Source organism: Vombatus ursinus, unplaced genomic scaffold (genome assembly GCF_900497805.2).
Source record: "Vombatus ursinus unplaced genomic scaffold, bare-nosed wombat genome assembly UNPS02014167.1, whole genome shotgun sequence".
In the NCBI taxonomy this organism is placed as follows: Eukaryota; Metazoa; Chordata; class Mammalia; order Diprotodontia; family Vombatidae; genus Vombatus; species Vombatus ursinus.
Genome location: NW_020953945.1, coordinates 835217 through 860053, shown reverse-complemented (window position 1 = coordinate 860053; position 24837 = coordinate 835217). Strand labels below are relative to the sequence as shown.

Sequence of the window (24837 nt, the reverse complement as noted above, 5' to 3'; positions counted from 1 at the left end):
TCAATGATTCTAGATAGAACATCCAAGATGGAAAGTCCTCTAATCCACCCTCAGTTCCCAGCCTCTTTTACCTCCCTGAGCCCAGGTTCCATCCTGTTTGAATCTCCCACTGAGTTCTCTCACTACTGCTGAAGAAAGCCTCCTCCCCTCCTTCACCCCCCACTCTGCAGCCTGACCAGATTAAAAGTAAAACCCCACCAGAATCCCAGAATGTTAGAACTGGAAGAGAGCTTGGAAGCTGCCACTCCAGCCTGGACCTGCCTGAGAAGCCACTCTCCAACACCCCTGACAAATGGCCAGCCACCCACTGCTCCAGCAACGGGGAACTCACTACCTGCTGAGGCTGCCCAGGCCCCGTGGGATGGTGTTCAGTATTAGGAAGGTTTTTTTTGACATTGAGCCTAAACTGACCTCTGAACTTTCCCCCTCGGTTCTTGGTTCTACTCGATTCAATATTTCATACATGGACATGAGAACCCTGCTTTCACAGGGGACCTGTGAGGACCAAAGGAATAGAACACCCTGCCCCTAACTTGGTCAGGAATGAAGAGACCTCCAAGGCCATTGGGTCCAAACACCTCACTACAGATGAGGAAACTGAGACCCAGTGATAGGAAATGACCTGTCCAAGGCCACCCCCTCAATAATGAGTGAAGCTGGGATTCAAACCCAGGCCCTGTCCTATGAGGTCACCATCCAGTCACACTGAATCCCTTATACAGGCCTAGTGACTTATAGGTCACCTCCCCCATTACACTAGGGGTTCCTGGACTTCGCCTTTCTTGGTTTCCCCAGTGCTGGCACACAGTAGGTATCCATGGCCATGAGCATAAATGCTTGTTTCCATCTTGCTTCCAGAAGTTACCATCCATTTACACTACATCTCATCCATCTCTTTATAACTCTATCTCTCTAGTTTTTATATGTCACCTCTCCCATTAGACTGGGAGCTCCTGGGGGCCAGGGACCATGACTTTGCCTTTCTTGGTTTCCCCAGAACCAGCACATAGTAGGTGCTCAGTAAATGCTGGTTGACTGACTGACTGGTCTCCATTATACTGCCTGGGCTCCTCTTCCCTGCAGAGGCCCCTGTCCCAAAGGAGGAGGGTGCCCTGTGTCCTGAGAGCCCCTGAGGGAGGGCAGCCATCCCAGGCCCCACCCCAAGCACCCCAAGCTGTGTGGAATCGTTACCTTGTTGTCCGTGTCTTTCTTGCCGATGGCCGACTGCAGAGCGTGAAGGAGGGCGTCCACCAGCCCGTCACATTCCCGAAGCCGCCGGCGCGCTTCTGCTCCATCTGAGCTCACGTTCCTGGGGAGTGCAAGGGAATCTGGTTAGCCCATTGGGCCTCTGGGAAGCTCAGAGGCCTGGGAGTCAGGAGAGCTGGCTCCGATTAGGGAATGAGGCAGGGTGGGCCAGTGGTAAGACCCCTGGTTCTGGGGTCAGAGGGCCGGGACTCCAGTCCAAGATCTGACACTCACTCCCTGTGCAACCTTGGGCAAATCAATTCACCTCTCTGGGCCTCAGCTTAGCCATAAAATGAGGGGATTGGCTCCCACGGACTCTGAGGTCCCTTGGTCAACTTGGGCCTTAGGAACGAGCTGGTCGACCTTGGGGAAGGGGCAGGGCAAGGTGGAGAGAGCACAGGAGCGAGAGCCAGCAAGCTCGAGCCTGAGTCTCAGCTCTGGGGAACATTCACCGGACTACTCCTCTGGCCTCAGTTTCCATCTGTCCCCTCCAGAATCCCCTCAGCAATTCTCAGAACCTGAGCCTTGATTAAATTCAGGCCACTGGTCAGACATGGAGAAAGGGGAGGCTAGAGGTTGTCCCAGAGAAGGGTATGGGTCCCGTGTCCTCTTTGCAGGTGTCTGACTACGTCTACTCCAAGGACCCAAGTGACTCGAGGATTAGGCAATGCTTTTTTTTCCTCCTGGGAAGGCCACGGCCAGTGTCTCCAGGGCCCTGGGGAGCAGGGCTTGTCTCTTCATCTCAATGGTGAAGACATTGTCTTTATTCCTCAGGCCTAGTGACAGAGTCTTCTGCTCTCTGACCCAGAGTGGCCTAAAGGGGCTGGGCAGTCCTTAAAAGGTGCTATCAAGAATGCCGTCCTTGCAACACCACGGTAGTACCACACCTCCGGCATCCTCTGTGCCCAAGACTTCAGGCAGCTTTCAGCGTGGCCCAGCACAAGGCAACATTCGAAGGTCAGTCTCCGAAGCCCTAACCCAGCTTTCTTTCCACTGCACACTCTCCTTCCTCTCTCGTATCATTGTCAAGCATGGAGATGACACTGGCTTCAAAGTCAGAGGACCTGAGTTCAAATCCTGCCCCTGCTTTCCCACCTTTGTGACCTTGGACCAGTAAGTCACTTCACCTCCTCTGCAAAATGAGGGGGGAGGGGTGAACTGGAACCCCCCTGAGGCTCCTCCTCACTCTAGATTTTGAGCTATGGCTCAGGATTAAGTGAAAAATAAACTCACTCTGGTCCAGTGTCCGTCTAGACTGGGCCATCTGCATCCTCCCTCTTCCTAAGCATTGAATGCCAACACTTTCAAAGCATTTTCACGTCCATGATCTCGTTACGTCTTTCCGAGGGGGGCTGGGCAAGGGTTACTGCTCCCTCTGCAAGTTAGGAAACAGGCCCAGCTGGCACCAGGACTCTAGAGTGAGGGCCAGAAGAGACTGCGGAGCATTCAGTCCAAACTCTCACAGATGAGGAAACTGAGACCCAGGAAGGGAAGTGACTTGTCAAAAGTCACCCTGGTAGTAGCTGTCAGAGAGGATCTGAACCCAGGTGTCTTCAGATGTCAGATCTACTAGTCTTTCCATCGTACCAGACAAAGGGCTCAGCTCTGGAAGGGTCCGAGGAGACCGCAGGATTGTGGACAAATCTGGGAGGGACCTCAGGTCATCTCATTTTACAGATGGGGAAACTGAGGCCCACAGGGGCTCAGGGCACCCAGACAGCAAGAAGGTCTGAACGCTGAACCCAGGGTTCAGCCCAGCACGTTCCCTGCTGTCCCCTACCCGCTGCCTCCCCTGGGAGGGGACCTGGCAGAGACACAGGGCTGGGGTTGGGACCCAGGGGTCCGGGCTCCCGGCCCACGGCCCTTCCCTTTGGCTATCAGATCCGACACTCCCTCCCTGTTCCCCTCCCTCCGCTTCCTCCCAGCTTTGCTCCACTCCCGGTCAGGCCAGCACTTTGTGCTCTGTTCCCCTCCTCGGAGCATTCCTGGGGAGGGGGCGGTGACCGCTGGGGTGAGTTTCCCAGAGCTGGGGGAGGAGCAGGCCCATCTGGTTCTCCAATCTCCTCAGGCCTGGCCAGGGCGGAACACTGGGGCAGGGGCTGTGGCCCCCTGCTGGGAACTCGCCTCTCCGCTGAGGCCGGGACCACCCCCGGCTGCCCCCCTTGCCTTCGGGAGGGTGAGGGGAGCAGGGGTGACAACCTTCCCAGGGCTGCAGCCCCCCTCCCGGCCCCCATGCTGCTCACCACCCAGGAACTGGACCTGCAGATCCAGAGACACAGATGTCCCCACAAGACGCCTGCTAGGTAAGGTGCGATGGAGGGGGCAGAGACGGGGGCAGAGGGACGAGCGGGCCCCGCCCTCCTGCCCCCAGTGCTCTGCCCTCTCCTCCTAGGTGAGGGGCAGGGCCGTGGAAGAAGCCACTCCGCGTTAGCATGGGATGGAGTGGACGTCGACAAAGACCCAGGCCTGAACTGGAAGGACAGGGGGCCTTCAGGGTGGATCAAAGGGCCAGTGTTTGTCGATTGACTGACTGACTGATATTACAATGGTTACAATTATTATCATTACTCCGAGTAATCACATTACACTGCCTGTCAGTTGTGTCCAACTCTCCGTGACCCCATTTGGGGTTTTCTTGGCAAAGATACCGGAATGGTTCGCCATTTCCTTCTCTGGCTCATTTTACAGATGAGGAAACTGAGGCAGGCAGAGTGAAGTGACTCGCCCAGGGTCACACAGCTACTAAATGTCTGAGGTCAGATTTGAACTCAGGAAGATGAGTCTTCCTGACATCAGGCCCAGGGCACTAGGCACTATGGCGCCCCCTAGCTGCCCCTTATGTCATCCTAGCATGCAGTCCCACTTTTAGAGCCAGAGGGGACCTCAGAGGGGATCTCATTCAACCCCCTCCTAGTACACCTGGGGAAACTGAGGCCCAGAAAGGGATTGCCCCAGGCCACACACATCCTAAGAGGGAGAGCTGGGACTTTCATTCCGATGCCCACAGGCTGTCTCCCCCAAGGAGAATGTGAGCTCCTGGAGGACAGGAACCACTGGCCCGTCTCTGCATCTCCAGCACCTGACACATAGTAGGCGCTTTCTAAATGTTAAAGCAGCTGGACCAGAATGTCCTGGCCACTATGAAGGCCCAAGGCTCTGGTGACACAGATCCCTCTAGTCAAGTCGTCAGTAAGCATTAGTAAGCGCCTACTGTGCGTCAGGTACTGTGCTAAGTGCTGAGTATACACAAAGCAGGCCCCAGGGTCTTAGATAAGAGATTTGGAGTCAGAGGAGGTCATGGCCCCGCAGACCACCAGGTCCTCATTTTACAGATGAGAAGACAGAGGCTCAGAAGAGGAAGAGATTTACTCAAGGTCATTAGTGTCAAAGGCAGAATATGAACTCAGACCCTCCCATTATCCATTTTAGCAAGCGCCGCCAGGCTTCCCTCCTGTCAAAGCTGGGGCCCTCCCGCTGCCCCAAAGTGAGAAGGGTGCCGTAACGGGAAATGAGGGCCATCCCCAAGCCAGGCCAGCACCAGGAGGAGAGGGAATTTAACGCATTGGTGCACATAGTAGGTGCTTCATAAATACGCACTGCTCTACTGATCATTCCCATTTCACAGAGAATCAGAGACCCAGAAAGTTGAGTGGATTCGCTAAGAATCACACAGCTTGTAGGAGTCTGAGGTGGGATTTGAACCCAAGCCTTCCTGACTCTAAATAGAATGCTCTCTCCATAAAAATTCTTCCTATTTTATAGCTGGGAAAACTGAGGCCCAGTGAGGTCAAGTTTGTCACCTCTTGCACTCAGGTCTTTGGCCTTTGTGTTCAGCCCTCTTCTCCGTTCTGCGTAGGGATGGAGAAGGCAGAGCGATCCCCGCCTCCCCAACGTCAGGCCCTGACTCAACTGCCCCCAGCTGGTCCCTCAAGGTGGCCATCGCCCGCGTTTTTGGGCTCAAATCCTCATGGTCATTTCATTTGTTCCCAATGTCAAGATGTCACCAGGCCGATCTTCCCCTCCTGACTGGCACTCATCTCTGTCCTCTCCCACCCTCCCTGCTACGGTGACCACACTTAACCGTCCGCATCCCCAAGGACCCAGATCGAGAGGCGAAGGAGGCCTTCCAGGCCAACTCCTTGACTTCACAGATGGGGAAACCAAGGCTCAGAAAGGTTCAGCTCGCACAGGTTCCTTTCTCTTCTACTCCCCACCCCCCCGGCTCACGGATGGACGGCTCCCTGCCTGGCATTCAGGGCTCTCTGAATAGCGGGCTGCTCCACTGGTCCAGCCTGCGTCCCCACACAGAGTAGCACAGGATGTCAGGGACCTCAGGGAAGAGGGAATGCACTCAGGCCCAGAGAAAGGGCCTGTCTTGCCCTGGGTTGCACGGCGACCTTGGCTGGGGAGCAAAAGAGGTCGAGGATGTTGCTGGACATCCGCTCTGGCCAAGACACCAAAGCCCGGCAAAGTCTTGCTAAGACAGTTAAGCTCCGGGGTTCAGGCCACAGCAGGGGCCAGGGGTGTCCTAAGAAGCCAGATTCAGGGTCAGAGGACCGGACTCCAAACCACAGCTCTTTTATTTGTTCCCTGTCGGAGCTTGGGCCTCAGTTTCCCTTTCCGTAAAAGGAGAGGAGTCTGGGCTTGCTGCTGTCTGAGGCCCTTTCCTGCCCTGACGCTGGGACGCTGGGGACTCGCTTGGCTGCCCTCTGCTGGTGTGGACGCTCTCCTCCCACTGGTCACGGACCCCACCACCTGCTCGGTCCTTCAGCCGGCCCTTTAAGATGAAGAGTGCCCCCCCCAACCCTGACGTCATCATTTTTCTCCATGGCAACGCTGAATCAACATGGATTCAGACAATCATCCTAGTGGAGCTCAAGCTGGAAGGGGCCTTCCTCCCCCAACCTACTCAGATTTATGGATGGAGAAACTGAGGCCCGGAGAGGGAATGGGAGGCAGAACTCAGAGTCACAGCAGGGACTTGAACCCAGGCCTTCGGACGCACGTGGTCCCGTGCTCTTATCATGCAGCTTCCTAAGAAACAGCTGACCCACTTCTCATCCTCTCTGGGTGGGGAGCGAGGAGGGGGAAGAAGGTGGGGGAGCCGCTAATGAGGAGACAGAGCGCGGTGCGTGAGGCACCGATTTTGCCCAGAGGGAAGCGGGTGCCGGCCTCCGAGATGAGCCTGCTTTGGCCGGCCAGGGTTTCTAGGATGACACCCGCCCACTCAGCTCCCTGCATTCCCCACCCCGCGATTCTGGAGGAAACAGCACTCAAAAGTGTAACGGAAGGCTCAGGCGTGATGCCGTGGACAGAGCCCTGACTCTGGAGCCAGAGGTCCTGGGTTTGAGTCCTGTCTCTGATGTTTCCTACCCATGTGACCTGGGCCGAGTCACAGATTCTTCCTGGGCCTCAGTTTCCTTATGTGTAAAATGGAGCAGATGGTCCCTGGGGTCCCCAGCTTTGTATCAAGATTCCCCAGAGGATGACCGTCTTGGAGGACTTGGGGAAGAGGGCTTAGATTTCCCATAAGCCCACAGGGCAGGCCAGCCTTGACCAATGGCCCCTTCGTCCTGACAATAGCCACCAGCTTGCCCACTCCCCTGCAAGGCAGCTTGCGTGATTGGGAGGGTTTTTATATTCAGCCCAAGTCTGGCTCTCTGTGTTCACCATGGCTCCTGATTCTGCCCCACTGGGCCAAGGAGAACAGGCTAATTCTCCGTTCAGTGGGTCCTCAAGGCCCTTCCCCTGGCTGCCTCCTCTGGACGCTCCCCAGGCTACCAACTGTGGTGCTTCGTGTGGCCTGAGGCGGCAGAAGAGAGGGGGACCGTCCATCAGTAGGTCGGTCAATGAACCTTATTAAGCCCCTTATTATGTGCTAGGCCCTGGGCTAAGCGCTGGGGTTTCTTAAGGGCCCTATGGGCTCTAAACCTTGTGACCATCGAGAGGCCTGGGGTAGAAGGACCAGCCCTGCCTTTTGGTCTCCAGAGGGAGTGTAGCCCATCTCCATAAGGGCCCCCCCGGCTGTGACTGCCGCTGCCATGGTGGATGCTGCCTGGGAGGCAGACCCTGGAGGTGACAGGAAGTCACCAATCACCTGAGGGGGGACTGAGTGCACCTCAGGGCCTCAGAAAAGCCCCCAGCTGCCCTCCAAGGAGGGGGCTCGGCCCCAGGGGGCCGCGGAAGGGGGTGGGGGTGGGGGCGGGGATCACCCTCAGCGGGAAGCTTCTGAGAAAGTGGAAGTGAGGAGGTCAGGCCTGGATGGCCTCCGTCACATCCTAGCTGGCCTGCCCACTTCGAATTATTTCCTGTTTATCCTGTCTCTGTCCTGCTTTGTGTATGTTTGTTTGTGTGCTGTCTCCCTGTTAGATTGTAAGCTTCCTGAGGGCAGGGACTATCTTTTGCATCTTTGTATCCCCTGGGCTTAGCACAGTGCCTGGCACATAGCAGGTGCTTAATAAATGTTCACTGAGAGACTGACTGTCAGAAAGACTCATCTCATCACATCCCTCTGCTCCCCAAACCTTCAGTGACTCTGAACACTCAGGAGACTTCAGCCTCCTGCTTGGCACTGAGGCCCCACGCAGTGTGGGAGCAGCTTTCCTTTCCAGCTTTCCCATAGTACTTCTACCCTCCAGGCAAACAAGACGATTCTCTGCCCCCACCATGACATGTACTCCCCCACCTCCTCCTGCCTGGAAAGGCCCGCCTTGGGGTCTCCCTGGTGGGATTCTCGCCCGTGACGGCTCCTCCGGGCCCTTTTCTTTGGGACTAGAGGATTGCATGTTTTGTATCTGGGTCCTTAGCACCGGGCACACACATGGCAGAAGGTTAAGGAATGCTTGTGATTGGATTGATCACGACAGCTGCAATGATCTAAGTGCCAATGACTCAACGTACTGACCAATCCTAGAACTGGAGGCCGGGGGAGGAAGCAGAGAATGGGGGGCTGTGGGGGCGGAATGCGGCATACACAGCCGCTGTGCTGGAGAAGGGGCATGACTGGGGCATCAAAGCCACTACGACAAAACCTTAAAAAGCACAACCTGGAGCAGCCCCTCCTGAGGGCAAAGTGCCAGGAAGGAGGTCCCACGCCTGGTCCCCGGGCACTCCTAGAACTGCAAACTCTCAGAATCCCAGAGCTGGAAGTCAAATCCAGACCTGAACAAGAGTCATCTCTAGACTGTCCCCGTGAATCGTCCTCCAGCTTCTGCTTGAAGACCCGCGAGCTGGGGAGCTCACTACCTCCCCTCCACTCCCAAACAGCTCTGATTGGCAGGACATTTTTCCATACGTGGAAATTAAGTCTTCCTCTCTCCAGTTCCTCCCTGACCCCCAAACCTGGACAGGGGCCTGCCTCCTTTTGCTTTGGACCTGGCCCTTCATACTCAGCTTGGCCATTAGGTTGAGCGAAATCATGGGGCTGCCAGTGATGTTCCTAACTCACAGGCCGGACGGGGTCACTCCCCTGCTCTCAAGGCTCCAGCGACTCCCTAGGGCCATTAGGAAGAAATGCAAGCTCGTCCACTGAGCATTTGAAGCCCTTCCTGACCCGGTCCCGACCCACTTTTCCAAGGCGATTATGTACGCTTCGCTCTAAGATCCCGCCAATCAGCCTCCGCTCCTTCTCTCGCCTTTTCACTGTCCTGAGGTCCTGGATGCGGGGAAGGCCCTCCCTTCTCACCCCTGCCCTTCAGAATCCCCAACTCCTCTCGGTCCCAGCCCTGTCGCGTCCAGGGAGTCCCCTCCCCCAGGCCCAACCGCCCTGTATTTGCTTTGTCTCCATATAGAAGTGGTCACGTTCTTTCCCCTGATAGAATGTAAGCTTCATGAGGGCAGGCGTTTTTTGTCTTTTTGTGCCCAGCACACAGAAGTCTGGGACAGTTTTTGTTATTCAGTTTCAGTTGTGTCTGAATTTTCATGACCCTATTTGGGGTTTTCTTGGCAAAGGTACTAGAGCGGTTTGTCATTTCCTTCTCCAGCTAATTTTACAGATGAGGAAACTGAGGCAAACAGGGTGAAATAACTTGTCCAGGGTCACACAGCTGGTAAGTGTCTGAGGCCGGATTTGAACTCCTGAAGGGGAGTCTTCCTGACTCTAGGCCTAGCACTCTATCCACTGCACCACTTAGCTGCCCCTAGGCTGAGATTAATAAATGCTTGTTGACTGACCCCAGGGACCTGAGATGATGAGGACCGTGGCTAGGGCAAAAACCCACCACCCTTTCAGTGGTCTCTGTTTAAGGCCCCTCCCAGCCCTGGCATCCCCTGCTCTAAAGCCCTCCAGCTCTACCATTTTGTGATTTAACCAGTTCAATAAACAGCTGATAAGGGGTTTGCTTAAAAACGCCAGCTCGCCACCTGCACCAACTGCCTGATCCAGCAGACAAGTCTGTCCGTGTTGGCCCATTTCCTGTACAGCGCAATGGTCTCCCTTGGCGCCAGACCTTTGGCCCCCTGAGGCAGTGGCTGGCACTTGTCCAGACCGTCAGCCATTGGCCTGGGAAGGCCTGTCAGACTGACCCATCCAGACCACTGGCCCCCATAGGCACAGAGGAAACAATGAGGTGTCTGGGAAGGAGATCCCGGCCCGGCCCAGGGGTACGAGCTGGCAGAGAGGGGCGACTTCAAGGTTTATCTGCTGGGGCTTTTCCTCATCTACAAATGAGGGGCTCTTAGCAAGCCCTTGGTACAGTTCCTGGAACATAGTAGGCACTTCATAAATGCTTGTTCCCTTTCCCCTTCCTTTCCCTCTGCCCCATGCAGATGGGCTAATCTTCTTGCCTGCACTTAGTGCTAAAATGCCATCCTTGGAAATGTAGAGGTACCAGTGTGAAGATGTACTCTGGATCAGTATTCTAGATATGAAGGGGCGGGGCAAAGAGCAGCCCTCGCTGCCCTGGATGAATTCAAGTCCCCTGTGCCCCAGATGGAAGAGCTCCTGAAAGAACTGGCTGATGGGAGTGATGTGACATCCCCTGTTCTAAGGCCCCTCCTAGTTCTGACATCCCCTGTTCTAAGGCCTTGAAAGAGCTGGCTAATGTGAATGTTGAGCAATTATCAGTGATCCTCGAAAGACTGTGTATACAGGGGAAGTATTACAGGACAAGTGAAAGGCAAGCGTTGTCCCTAATGACAGGCCAGGGAACTTGACTTGAATTCCTGGGAAAATTCTAGAAGGAAGCATTAAAGAGATAGCTGGGCAACACCTAGAACAGGAAGCAGTGATCACCGAGAGCCAGCCTGGCTCCATGTAGGACAGGTCATGGCAGATGAACCTCGTTTCTAGAAGAGGTAGAGAGATGTGGGCTGGACAATGACACCGTTAGATGGCAGCGGTAGAACTACCACTGGGCGCGGTCATTAAAGGGTCAATGTTAACCTTTCCTCCTTCCACCCCCCTCGTCAATTGCGTAACCACGAATCCAGACCAGATCAAATCCACCATTGTCCCTGGATGGGACGGGTCAATTTGCTCCCACTCACAGGCCTAACTTTCCAAAGTACCCTGCCCATCACTCCCCTTGGTGTTTTATTACCCCTTTAGAATATAAGCTCTTTGAGGGCAACATTGTCTTTGCTTTCATATTTGTATAAAACTATCTCCTGGCTCTTGTTCCCTCACGCAAGTTAATTTTAGGATGATTTTCTTGGTCTGTGCCTGCAGGCCACGGATAACAGTGACTATATCGAGGGGCTCATAGAAGCTTAGCACAGTGCTTGGCACACAGTAAATGCTTAATAAATTCTTTCTGTTTTTGTTTAAATAACCTTCTTTTGCCTTGGTTTCCTCATCTATAAAATGATATTATCTATGATACATATATCATATGATATATATTCATTATCATATGAATATATATGATTATATATAATCATCTACAAAATATGATACAGATGATGTAATCACCTATAAAATGATATTGAATTAAATGTCAATCAGTCAAACACTTATTAAGCACTAATTACCTGCCCGGACATTTAATAAACGCTCACGGACTAAAGTGACTGCGAGACATGGGGCTAAGCACTGGAGACACAGAGAAAGGCAGCAACGTGGGTCCTGCCCTCAAGGAGCTGACATTCGAATGGGGCAAACAACGTGCAAACTACAATGCAGATGACTGAGAAGGTCAAAGTCTACGATCCTAGGAAGCTCAATTTCCTCATTTGTTAAACGGTAACAACACCTGCCTCCTGGGGCTGCGAGGCCCGAGTGAGATAATGCTGGTAAAAGCTACAGAAATGAGAGCCATTGTTGAGCCCATTTGGCAGATGAGAAAACTAAGGCCATAAGAGAAGGGACTTGACACAAGACTGCCCCTATATGAATGACTGAGTGGTAGTCTCTGGGCTTCTCTCTCTCTGTCTGCCTCTGTCTCTCTCTCCCTCTCTCTCTTCCCCTCTTCCTCTTTCCCTCTCTCTTCATCCTCTCCCCTTCTCTTGTCTCTCTCTCTCTCTCCTCTCCTCTCTTCTCCCTCTTTCTCTCTGTCTCTGTCTCTTCCTCTCTCCCTCTTTCTCTCTGTCTCTGTCTCTTCCTCTCTCCCTCTTTCTCTGTCTCTGTCTGTCTATCTCTCTCTCTCTTCCCCCTCTCCTCTCCTTCTTTCTCTGTCTCTCTGTCTCTTTCTCTTCCCCTCTCCCTCTTTCTCTGTCTGTCCCTCTCTATCTTTCCCTCTCTCTCTTCCTCTCCTCTCCTCTTCTCTTCTCTCCTCTCTCTCTTTCTCTCACTCTTCCTCTCTCTCTCTTTTCCTCTTCTCTCTTCCTCCCCTCTCTCTTCTCCCTCTCCTCTTCTCTTCCTCTCTTTCTCTCTTTCTCTCACTCTCTCTCTGTCTCTCTTCCTCTCTCTCTCGGTCTCTGTCTCTCTCTCTGTCTCTCTCTCCCTCTCTCTCTCTCTTTCTCTCACTCTCTCTCTTCCTCTCTCTCTCTTTCTCTCATTCTCTATCTCTTCCTCTCTCTGTCTCTTTCTCTCTTTCACTCTCTCTTCCTCTCTTTGTCTTCCTCTATTTCTCTCTCTCTCTCTATTTCTTTCTCTCTCTCTCTCTTCCTCTCTCTTTCTCTCTCTTCCTCCTCTCCTCTTCCCTTCTTCTTCTTTCTCTCTCTCTGTCTCTCTCTGGAGTTGCCAGCACTCTTCCCCTGGCCACGTCCAGTGCCTGGCAGGGCCGCCTGCTCTGCCATCCTTACCTGAGGCATCCCGACGTGTTCTTGAACACGGTGGTCCACTCGGCGTCCCGTGGCTTTGAGTCCTCATTGGGCTCGCTCTCCCAGCCCGAGTGGGGGACAATCACCTCATTGGTCAGGGTCTGCAGGCCATGGTTGATGATGACCATCTTGAGCGGTTCATAGGAAGACAAGTTCCACAGTGTGCCTGAAAGACAGAGGAGGGTCACGGTTCAGAGAACATCTTGCAGCACTCCATGGTGGGCTACTGTCTGCTCTGGGCAGGACCGGGAATAATCAGGCGAGGCTGCAGAGACCCATAAGCCTGGATGAGAACCATCCCAAAGGGAAACGGGTTGCCCCAGGAGGTAGTGAGCTCCCCATCCTGGAGGTCTCCAAGCAAAGGCCAGATGACCCTGAGGAGGATGGTCTTCCCGAGGTCCCTTCCAGCACTCTTGGCACCGGGGCAACTGCCCAAAGGCACGTGTAAGTGGGTGGCCCCAATGGGCGTGGGAACTGCATCAGAGGACCTGGCTGTGAATCCTGGCATGGGCACATACTAGTTTAACTGTGTGAAGGGATTTGGGTAAGTCTCCTTCCCTCTCTGGGCCTCAGTGACCCAATCTGTAAAATGGGGCCATACCAATACTCACACTCAACCAAGCATTTTGTAACTTATCAAGCCCAGCATTTGCCACAAGACAGAGGGCACCTTGTCCCTCCATTCCACTTGGCCATTGCTGTCTCCCCCGAAAGAACAGACGTTCCTTTAGGGAGGGAACTGCCTCACTTTTGTCCATGTATCATAGGGATCTGAAGTCAGAAAGATCTGGGTTCAAATCCTGCCTCTGACAGACTCACTGAGTGACCCTGGGCAAGTCACCCGACTTGTTGGAGTCTCAATTTCCTCATCTATAACATGAGGAAGGATAGGAAGGTTTTGTGGGTCTCCAGTCAGATCCTGGGTATAAAGGATGTTGTGAATTCAATGACAGTTTTAAAACTTCCAACTAAACACTAGAATAGAAATCTTGAAAATCAAAGGAGAGATTAATAAAATCAAAAGTAAAAAAACCCAACATCGAATTAATAGATAAAACTAGGAATTGGTGGGCTTTTTTTAGAGAAACGTCTATTATCATCATCGTTCTAATGATTCCCTGGCAGTCTAATGGAAAGCAGGCTGGAAAGAGCCCAGAGACCTCAACCTGAATGCCAGCTGACATTAACTAGGTGTGTGCCCACAGACAAGGACGTTCAACCTCCGGAGCCTCAGTGTTATTGTCTGGAAAATGGGGGAAACAATTCACACGCTACCTCCTTCCCTGCCTCTGAACAGGATAAGGCATTCTGTGAACCTGCAACCATTCTGGAATCATGAGCAGCTACTAGGCCAAGAAAACCATGAGGGGTCAGCTGAGGACGAGCTCAGCACGTCACAGTTCTTTAAGCACGCTGGCCCAATGACCTTGGACATTCAGAGGTACGGGTGGCCTACGGGGTGGGGGAAGGCCCAGGGCCTGCCTGACGGAGCTGACCCAGGGCTTTAGTCCCATCACTGAGATTCCCTAGGCACGTCTGATTCCACCCGCCTTAAGAATCCAATCAACTTGGTCTGAGTGGCTACTGGTGATAGGGACGGGGACACAAAGGAAAAATGTCCATCTCCCTACAGCACCCAGGACGTGTGGGCCTCTTCTGCTCAGATACCTCCAGGGGTGGGGAGCTTACTCCATATACTTTCAATATTATAGATAGTAATGGCTGGAGGGTCCCGTTTCACTCATGTCCTGGCCAACCCTATCACACCAATTTCCAGCTGGGACCAAAATAGAATCAAAATTTTATTGCTAATGGATGGCGTATCAGCGTACCACCCTCTGGTCCCACTCGCCATGCTTGTACCTGGCCACGTCACCACTCCCTACATGTGGTCAGGAATGAAGATGGAGTAGGAGGGGATGAGATAAGGAAGAGGGAAGGAGATCAAAAGAAAGAGAGAGAAAGGGGTGGGAAGGAGGCTAGAGCGGATGGGGAACGGGCATGGGGTGGAATGGGGCGAGAGAAGGGCTAAGATTGGGGCTGGGGCTGGGCATGGAGGGCACTCACCAGTGATGAGCTCCCGCACCTCCATGTCACTGGTCTTGCGCAGGAGCCGGATGAGGGCGGGGATGCCGTCGCAGCCCTTGATGGCCACCTTGTTCTCGTGGTCCCGGCCGTAGGAGATGTTGCGCAGGGCCCCGCAGGCCCGCCGGTGCACCTCCGCCTTGGGGTGGTCCAGCAGCCCCACCAGGATGGCGATGCCCTTCAGGTGGCGCACATCCTTCTTGATCTTGTCATTCTCGTAGCACAGATGCTGCAGGTAGGCGGCCGCGTTGGACTTGACGGGGTCAATGGGGTGGCTGAGCATGGCAATCACCTCTGGCAGGTCTGGGTCCCGCCACCGAGGGTCCTTGCGGATGCTGTCAATGGAGGGCGACCTCTTGCCCAGGCGGTCGATGCTGGCCATGCTGCCCCTCTCAGGTTGGGCCAGCGGGGCGGCATAGCCCCCGTGGATGTAGGGGATCCGCTCATCAATCATCTCGCTCTCCGATGGCTCATCGTAGGCTCTGAGGAGGAAAGGAAACACAAGGGCAGATGAGGAGCCTCGGTCAAACGGCCTGAGGCCCCAGGCCTAGGAAGGGAGGCAGAGCTGAGAGAAACAGCTTGTTCTGAGGGAGACCCACCCTACAATGCTCCCTGGGACCTTTTGTCTCCTGAGAGAATGCAATCGTATCACAGAACCCAGGAGAGATTACGGGATTCCTCAGCCGGGACGTCCTCTGAGCCCTGGGGCCCTTCCCAGAACCTCCAGTTTAAGGAGAGCGCCCAGGCCCGTCAGAGCCTCTTTCCTCTCCAGGCTCCCTTCCGGACTCTGGAATTTTTCTATCATTCCCCCTTTGAGCGCCCTTCTGTGCGCCGTCTCCTCCCATTAGATTGTGAGACTCTTGAGGGCAGAGACTTTTCTGTATTTCATTGCACCTCCAGTACTTAGCACAGTACCTGGAACACAGTAAGCGTTTAATAAATGTTCATCGATTGGGGCAGCTAGGTGGCGCAGCGGATAGAGCGCTGGCTCTGAAGTCAGGAGGACCTGTGTTCAGATCCGGCTTTAGACTAAACACTTGACACTTACTAGCTGTGTGACCCTGGGCAAGTCACTTAACCCCAATTGCCTAAAAATAAAAAAAATTTAAAAAAATGCTCATTGATGACTTGGATTGGGGGGATGTGGGGTCCTGGCACCAAACCCCAGCTCTGTGACTGCCTAGGCATGTCACCTTGGAGAAGGCTCCTACTGTCTCTTAGCCTTAGTTAAAATGAGAGGCAGAGCCAGGGGCGGGGGGAATCCAAGGAGGGCTCTGATGATAATAGCTCATGCTTACGTCATGCGTTAAGGTCTGCAAAGAGCTTTGCATAAATTAATTGGTTTGATTCTCATGATGCTGGAGAAGATGCTGTTATTATCCTCCTTTTACAGATGGGGAAACTGAGGCAGACAGCATTTAAGTGACGTGCCCAGGGACACACAGGTAGCACACACGTGAGGCCAGGTTTGAATTTATGTTTGCCCAGCATTCTGTGTCCTATGTCACCTAAGTAGCTTCAGGATGGGCAGGGTGGTGAAGGGGCATTAGGGATGGTGGGACACTTTCAAAGGCAGCTAGATGGGGCAGAGGATAAAGTGCTTGGAGTCGGGAAGACCCGAGTTCCAATCTGGACTCAAAAACCAACTAGCTGTGTGACCCTGGACAAGTCACTTAGATTATGCCTACCTCAGTTTCCTCATCTGTAAAATGGTTATAGTACCTACTTACCAGGGTAGTTGTGAGGTGCAGAGGAGATAATAATTGTAAATATTACACATTTTAAAGTGCTATCTCAATGTTTTTTTTTTTATCCCCCCCCCCCCCCCCCCCCCCCCCCCGCTGCAGAGGTTTAAAGCCTGGGGGTGATGGGCTATTCTCTGCGTCCCCTCTCCTGGCCTGGAATGCTGAGGCAGGGACGGGCATGAAAGAACAGCAGATGCTCCTGAGAGAGCCCCAGCAAGGATCCATTTGGACAGAAGCATCCCTGTAGGGATATGGGAGAGCTGGCCCAGGGTGTGGTAGGGAGCAGCAGCCCCGGCGGGGTGGGGAGGAGGGGGGAAGGGCACTGAGGTGGGTGTGGGGTGACGACCGTCTCCAGGGGCCTTGGCTGAGGCCCGGAGGCCTCAGAGCGCTCAGGGCTTCCCTCAATGGAGCAGGATGTGGCCGTGCAGATGGCCGTACCCAGAGGCCCCGGACGCTGGCCCCTCCATGGTAGCCTGTCAACATCAAAGGGAACACAAAAACTGAAGGCAGAAGTGACCAGGCAGAGAGGCCGGCATCCAGGGCCAGAAAGCCCCGGGCGAGCCACCCTCCCCTGCCGTGTCTAATTCACCACTTCCTCCCCAGACTCCCCAAAGCCAGTCTGCCGAGTGTGCTCCCTGGAAAGCAGGCCTGCAAGACTGAGCCCGTCACGCTAGGTGACGTGGGGGATAGAGCCTGGGGCCTGAATTCAAATCCAGCCTCGGTCCCTTCCTAGCTGGGTGACCCTGGTCTCAGCCTCAGTTTCCTCAACTGTAAAATTGATGCCAACCTCCCAGGATTGTTAGGAGGATCTTTGTAAATGGTGCTTAGCACAGTCCTTGGCACATAGTAGCACTTAATAAATACCTGTTCTCTGCCCCTCCTCTTCCCTAGGTCCTTTCCCTGGGGTCCATAAACTCATTTTAAAAAATATTCTGATATCTGTGTTTCAGCGGAACAGGTTTCCTTCACCATTCTCAGTATTTTATCTTATGCATTTCAAATGATTCTGAGAAAGGATCACCCAAAGACTTCTTCATCAGACCGCCAATGGGGGCCAGGGCACCCAAGAGGGAAAGGCCCCTGCTCTGGTCGAATACTCTTAGGAAACTGAGGCCCGGACAGATTCATCTAGAAGGGTCAATGTGGGGAATATGTCTGTACAAATAAGAGGAATCAATAACACTTAAAAAAGACAAAAAAAGAAATGAAGCCCAGAGAGAGCAGGGATTCACCCAAGGTCACACAGCACAGCTTGAATCTGAACCTTCATTTCCTGACCCTCAGCTCTGGGCAGCTTCCCCCAGACAGTGGAACAATTCAGGGCTCACAGAGAGAGAAACTGAGGACACTTGGGCCCCACTGGCCTGTTTGGGCTCTGTATCATTTCTTTGCACTGTGCATTCAACAAACCCTCTTTGAACACCTCTTGTATACATAGTCTCATGCTAGACAGTGAGAGAGCACAGCAAAGATGGGTATGAAGGAAATCTAGTCCTGATACACACAAAGCTCACAGTCCATGGCCGGGGAGCCATCCCACCAGGCACCCACCAGGTGGTGAGCATGTAACTGAATTCCCAACACAGGGTTACGGGTATTCAGAGGATCTGAGATTTGGCTTCTGGTTGAGTCAGTGTGCAAGGCAAAGGGATGACAAAGGGATGTCTCGGTATTCCCAGTGAATAGCACACAGCAGGAACTTAATAAATGCTTAATACACTAAAGTGAACATGATAGGGTCATTTCCTTTCCTCCTATAAAAGGAGAGGTTTGGATGAGATCAATCATTCAGTACTTATAAAGCACCTACTATGTGCCAGGCACTGTGTTAGGTATCAGGAGCACAACCCCCCTTCCCCCACAGTGAAATAATCCTTGCCCTCAAGAAGCTTATATTCTAATGGGGGGCAGCAACATGTACATTGGGCTCTAGGTGGCGCCATAGTGCACGGAGCGCCGGGCCTAGAGTCAGGAAGACTCAGCTTCCTGAGTTCAAATATCACTGCAGACACGTACTAGCTGTGTGATCCTGGGCAGCTCACTTCACCCTGTTTGCTTCAGTTACCTCACCTATAAAATGAGCTGGAGAAGGAAATGGCAAACCCCTCCAGCATCTCTGACAAGAAAACCCCAAATGGGGTCACGAAGACTCGAATCTGACTGAAACAACTAAATAACAGCATGTACATAGATGGGTACATGCAGAAAAGAAATAAAATGAACAGGAGGCTGTTTTGGCTTAGAGAGGGACCGCAGACAGCCTACCTAAGGACAACAAGCATGGGGTAGGGCCTACACTGGTCAGTACGATAAAGTGGACAGGGCACTGAACTTGGAGTCAGGATGGCTGGGTTCAAACCCCACCTCTGACACTAGCTATGTGACCCATGGCAAGACACTTAACTTCTCCCAGCCTCAGTTTCCCCCTCTGTAAGACGAGGGGGTTGAACTCGATAATGTCCAAGGTCCCTTTCAGCGCTGGTCACCCATGCTGATCAGTTGAAGGAATTGAGGCTGTTGAGCCTGGAGGAGAGAAGCCGTGTGTGTGTGTGTGTGTGTGTGTGTGTGTGTGTGTGTGTGTGTGCGCGCGCGCGCATGCACGTGCACATTTTTGTTGTATTCAAATATCTGAGGAGCTGTCATATGGAGAAGAGATTCGACTGGTTCTGTTCGGCCCCAGAAGACCCACCCAGGGGTCATGAGAGGAAGCTGTGACAAAGCTTGGACAACATTCCCACCATTAAGAACGGTCCCCAAGTGGGGTGGGCTGCCACTGCAGACGGCGGGCTCCTGCCCCATCATGGGAGGTCTCAGGCACAGGCTGGATGCCCACTTGCCAGGCACGCGGCAGAAAGGACTCAGGCATTTCTGGGGAGGCCGAGACGGCTTCTGAGGTCCCTGCCAAGTTTCTAAGATTCTGATACAAACACTTTATAAACCCACAAAGCAACCCAGAAATGCCAGCCGCGATGAGGGCTGCGTCTTGGTATGCCTAAAGGGGGTTCTGGGGAGAGCTGTGTGGAGGGGAGATGGGAGAAGGAAGAGCCTGGGGAAACGGAGGCCAGGCAGGAGGCTGTGGCAAGTCCAGGAGACAGGAGACTGCGGTGGGCATGTGGGGCCCTTCCCTTCTGGGAGGAGAATCCCGACCTACTCTTAGCCCCCCAGACAGTCTCCGAGGTCCTAGAGACACTGGGCCTTCCCCCAGGCCTTGGCTTGAGGAGGCTGAGGCCTCTCTCTCTAAGCCTGCCTGACATACCGGCCCATCCTGGTTGACCAGCCAGAGGATGCCTCCTGAGGTTCCAGGCCAGGGCCTGGCCTCCCTGGCGGTTGCCAAGGTGGAGGGCACAGGTGTAAGCTGACAATCCACCTAGGCACAGGTGTAAACTGACAAGCCCAAGCCCGCTTCCCAGCCAAGGACCCGAGAACTCCCAGCGGGGCAGAGCGACTGGCAGCCATGGGCTCCAGAGACCTTCCAGAAATACAAAGCCTTCCAGTTTGAAGAGATGGGGACATTCATAGGACCTAGACTTGAATCCAACCTCTGTCACACACTAGCAGTGTGACTCTGGGCAAGACATCTCCCGCTCTCAGTTTTCCCCACAATAAAATGGGTATAATAATTCCCATTTGACCTATCCTCGGGTTGGTGTGCGGCCCAAATGAGGAAAACCTCAAAGCCTCATGTAAATGTCAGGTGCTTTAAGCTTTAGGGCACTAGGGGTGGACTCGGGAGTTAAGGCCCGAGTTTGAATCCTACCTCAAATACTTAGCAGTTCTGTGAGACTGGGTAAATCAAGCCACCTCTCTGTGCCTCAGTTTCCTAAGCTATAAAATGGGCAGAATAATATCTGGAGAATTATCCAGGGTTGTTGTGGAGCCCAAAATGCTTGGGTTAAACCTTAAGGCGTCATAGAAATACAACTAGTTATTGTTGTAATCATTCCTCTGCTATTATGATTATTATTATTATTATTATTATCATAATGAATAATATAGAGAGACACTGGGCACAGCAGATGGACGGCCAGCCCGTGGAGGTCCTAGGTTCTGGCTCTGACTCCTGAACTCACTTGCTGTGTGACCCTGGACCAGTCACTGACCTCTCGGTGCCCAGGACCCTCACCCTCAGGCCAATCCTGCCGCCTAATGACGGCCCTTCAAGTACCAGCGGCCAGAGCCTTTCCCCACCCCCGTCCTCCCTTCTTCCAGCTCAATATCCCCAGTTCCTTCCATCAATCTTAACATGACTTGGTCCTTCTATGCTCTCTCCTCTGTGCCTCAGTTTATCCGCTGAGAAACGAAGGGGGTTGGGCTCAGTGGTTTCTCCATGGAGGACAGAGAGCGGGGCCTGGAGTCAGGAAGGCCTTACTTACCCTGGCCACGTCACCTAGGCCTTCTAGGCCTCACTTTACTCCTCTGTAAAATGGGAGGGCTGCACTGGGTGCCTGAAGCCCCTTCCAGCCCCCAATCCAGGATTCCCTGTTCTCCTTCTGAGGAATCTGGAGATGTTACCCCCATTCGACAGAGGAGGACGTGGAGGCCCGGAGGGGAGGCGGCTGGAAGGAGGGAGCCCCAGCTCAGACACTGCACCAAGACCCTTCTCTGGGCCGTGGTCCCCTCTGCTCCATTTCTGAAATCTTTCTTTTTTTTCTTTTTCGGTTGACAAACATTCCTTTCCTCTCCCTCCCGCCCTCCTCACATCTAAATGATGACGGACTCAGCAGCAGGCGCTCCTGGAGTGCCCTGAGGTCTGCAGGCATCATCCCACTGGAGACTGGCAGCATCCCCGGGGAGCGTGCCCATTTCACAGGTGGGATAACTGAGCCTGAGGTTAGGCAGCTTTCCTGGGGGCCCACAGCCAGGAAGGGGAAGAGCCAGGAGTCAATAAGGTCTCCTGATTCCAAATGGAGCGCTCGGGGCCAATTAGTAAGCGATGGCAGAGCTGAGAAGGGACCTAATGACGCGGCCTCCCCCCATTTTACAGAAGAGGAAACTGAGGCACAGAGCTGGTGAGTGACTTTCCCACACAGCTAATAGTGAGAGGCAGGATTTGAACACAGGTCCTTCGACTCTAGCGCCATGGCTCCCAAGTCCAGCCTACTATCCTGTGTCTCTCCTGCCTGCAGAGGCTAGAAGGGGCCATTCGAGGAGAAAGAGGGCACAATGGACTTGTGGGAATGCCGGACTTGGAATCAGGAAGCCTCGAGTTCAAATCTGACTGTAGATACTAACTAGCTGCGTGACCCTGGGCTACTCACTTAACCTCTCTGTTTGCCTCAGTTTCCTGATCTGTAAAATGGGGATGAAAACGACAGCATGAGATTATGACTGTAAAGTACTTAGCACGGTGCCCGGCACATAGAGGACGCTATATAATTGTTAGCTACTATTATTACTGTTATCTGTTGATGGAGATGGGCAGGTAGGGGGTGCCATAGTGCACAGAGCGCTGGGCCTGGAGTCAAAAAGACTCATCTTCTGAGTTCATCTGGTCTCAACCACTGACCAGCTGGGAGACCCTGGGTAAGTCACTTGACCCTGTTTGACTCAATTTCCTCCTCTGTAAAATGAGCTGGAGAAGGAGATGGCAAGCCACTCTGGTATCTCGGCCAAGAAAACCCTAGATGGGGTCATGGAGGGGCAGACACCACTCACAAAGGACTCAACCATAACCATGATAACAGTGCCCGATCATGCCACCCTCACTCAGTGAACGCCCATGGCTCCCTATGGCCTCCGAAGCCCTCCATAACCCGCCCCCTACCTTTCCTGCCTTCTCACACCTGGCTCCCCACCCCGTCCTCTTCCACCCAGTGCCTCCTGGCCTCCATCTCCTGGCTCCGGACCTTCTGGCCGGCCCCTAAGCCTGGACCGCTCTGACCACTGACCTCCCGGCTTCCTGTATGTGCCAACTAGAATCCCGCCTTGTCCAGAATGCCCAAGCCCTCTCAGTCCTCACGCCTTCCCTCTTACTTTCTGTTTATCTGGGACGTAGCTTGCTGTCTACCTATGTGTTTGCATGTTTTCTCTCCCATTAGATTGTAAGCCCCTTGAGGACAGGAATTATCTTTGGCCTCTTTTCATATCCCTTGAGCGCAGCACAGTGCCCAGAACACAGTAGGTGCTTCATAAATGCTTATGCCCAACTGGCTTTCAGAAGCTGTGCAGGTCAGGGTCCACCCTGTCTGGGGAGGGGCGCTCAGCCGTTACCTGCCCTTGTGAGGCCGGCTCCTCTCGGGGACCCCCACGGGCAGCCGCCGGTTCACGGTGGAGTAGTCTGGGTCCAGTTCATAGCCTTCGTCGTCCACCCCCAGGCTCCTGTTGTCATCCTCGAGCCCGTAAGGCTCAGGCTGGAACCTCTCGGGCTGGGAGCGGCTACTCACGGTGAGGTCTGGGCCACTGCCCACGGGGGGCACCTGGGGCTGGGCGCCGGGTGGCCCGTAGGCCTCCCTCCGGCTCGGCAGGGTGTAGCTGCCATCCTCGGGCCGGTAGGTGTTTCCGGGGACGTAGGCGTAGCGGGGCCGGTAGCCGATGCCGCGGGACAGGCTGCCGTAGCCATCAGGTAGCTCGGCGCCCCCGTAGCCACCGCTGGCGTCATGGGTGTGGAAGGAGCGGTAGGGCCCGTCAGGGCCCTCCCCGTAGCTGTTGTAGGAACGGGTCAGGGTCGAGGAGGCCTGCGGCGGGAGGTAGCGTTCGCCGTTCTTCAGGTATCGCCGGTCGATGGAGTCCGTGTAGCTGCCCAGGGGGGATGAGCCGTCCAGGACCGGGAGCCCATCGGGCCCCAGGGGAACCTGGCGCACTGTCCTCGTGGTCACCGTCTTCACCATCTTGGTGACCTGTAAGGCAGAAGGCCACCATCAGCAGCTGCATCTTTGGATTCATTGGACTGAGTGCGTCAAAGTCCCCAACCATCTGGCCCAACCCCCGAATTCTCATTTTCCACGTTTTATCAGTGTCTTTTCTCACTACCCTACCAATGCTCCTTAGCGCCTAAGCCCCGACCCCAGCCACCTAGGGAGCCTTCCCTCCTAACAGAGAAAAACCGTCAGAGCAAAAGCATTGGACATATCACCTGTGATTCACGGGGTATACGATATTCTGCACCCATAGACCCCCACCTCTGATGAGAGAAGGGTATCAACAGATGAGAAAAATGAAGTCCAAGGTCACAGTGGGATTCAAACCCAGGCCACAAGACTGTAGATTTAGAGCAGGAAAGAACCTTGGTGATCAACTAGTCTAATCCACCCATTTTAGAGAGGAGGAAACTGAGGCCCGGATGGATGGATGGATGGATGGATGGATGGATGGATGAAGTAGCTCCCCAGGTAGTAAGCAGCAGAGCTGGGATTTGAATTCAGGACCTCTGATGTCAAACTCCAGGCTCTCTCCAGCACATCACTCAGCGCTCACCTTTGTGCTAACCCTGTGGAGTCATTGTGGACCCTTCAGTATGGGGTGACATGGGCTGTTTCTCTGGATAAATTGTTATCAGAGGCAGCCCAGGTGAACTGGCAAAGGCCTTAGTTTCGGAGGTGGCCAGCCTGGGTTCAAGTTCATGTACTTGCTGTGTGATCTGGGGCATATCCCTTCCTTTCTCTGGGACTCAGTTTTCTCCTGTGTAAAATGGGGTTAACCATCCTTGCATTCCCTCCCTCACAGGCCTGTTGCAAAGAATGTGTTTTGGAAAGTTTAAAGCGTCACATGAATTGGAATCACTTTTCGCGTTGGTTTCCAAGCTGAGTCAGCAAGTACAGGAAGCCTCCGCAAGCACGTCTGGTAACGATGTAGGAGGCTCCCATCCCAACGGTCCTTCATTTCCATCAAACCAGGGCCCTGGCTCGGGAGCATCCATAAGCTTCCTCTTTTCTGTTAACACAGCAACCCAACGCACTGTTTCCTAAGCATGGGGGAAAGGGGTAGGCGGGCAGACATCAGGTTGTTTTATGGGCAGTTATAAAACAGATCCAGGGCCAGGGGAAGCACTCGGGGTAAAAGTGTCCGGGGGCTCCCAGAGGCTAATCAGTGAACTCTCAGGGCCAGTGTAGGCCAAATGGGGTTGGGCCATTAGTGCTCTGAAGGGAAAGTGGGGCGGGGGGAGGGAGGCTGGGCCTCTCTCCCCTCACCCCCATACTCCTTCCTGTGCTGGTTTGCAGCAGACACGTCAGGCCCCCACACAGCGGCAACAGCAGCCAAAGGCCAGCGCCAAGCAGTGGGCGGCTTCATGCCAGTATCCTCCGGGAGAGGGGCCATTTATAACCACCTCCCATCCTCCCTGGATGACCCCTTCCGGCCTTCACAGGGCTTTCATAGGCCCTAGCTCATCTCCTCCTCAGGCGGAGGGGTGGGGGGAGGAAGGAAGGAAGGAAGGAAGGAAGGGGGGAGGGAGGAAGGAAGGAAAGAAGGAAGGAAGGAAGGAAGGAATGAAGGAAGGAAGGAAGGAAGGAAGGAAGGAAGGAAGGAAGGAAGGAAGGAAGGAAGGAAGGAAAGAAGGAAGGAGGGAGGGAGGAAGGAAGGAAGGAAGGAGGAAGGGAGCGAGGGAGGGAGGAAGGAAGGAAGGAAG

At 53.9% G+C, this 24837-nt stretch overlaps 1 protein-coding gene across 1 annotated transcript in view; it reads right to left on the bottom strand.

The window, feature by feature from the left end:
- Positions 1-24837, bottom strand: part of ARVCF (ARVCF delta catenin family member) — a 115681-nt gene that overhangs the window by 46807 nt on the left and 44037 nt on the right. Inside the window, exons 3-6 of the mRNA XM_027859417.1 lie at positions 22485-23110; positions 14512-15011; positions 12427-12610; positions 1192-1309 (exon numbers count right to left, since the gene is read on the bottom strand). Of these exons, the coding sequence (XP_027715218.1) occupies positions 1192-1309; positions 12427-12610; positions 14512-15011; positions 22485-23110 (1428 nt within the window). The remainder of the gene's footprint in view (positions 1-1191; positions 1310-12426; positions 12611-14511; positions 15012-22484; positions 23111-24837) is intronic.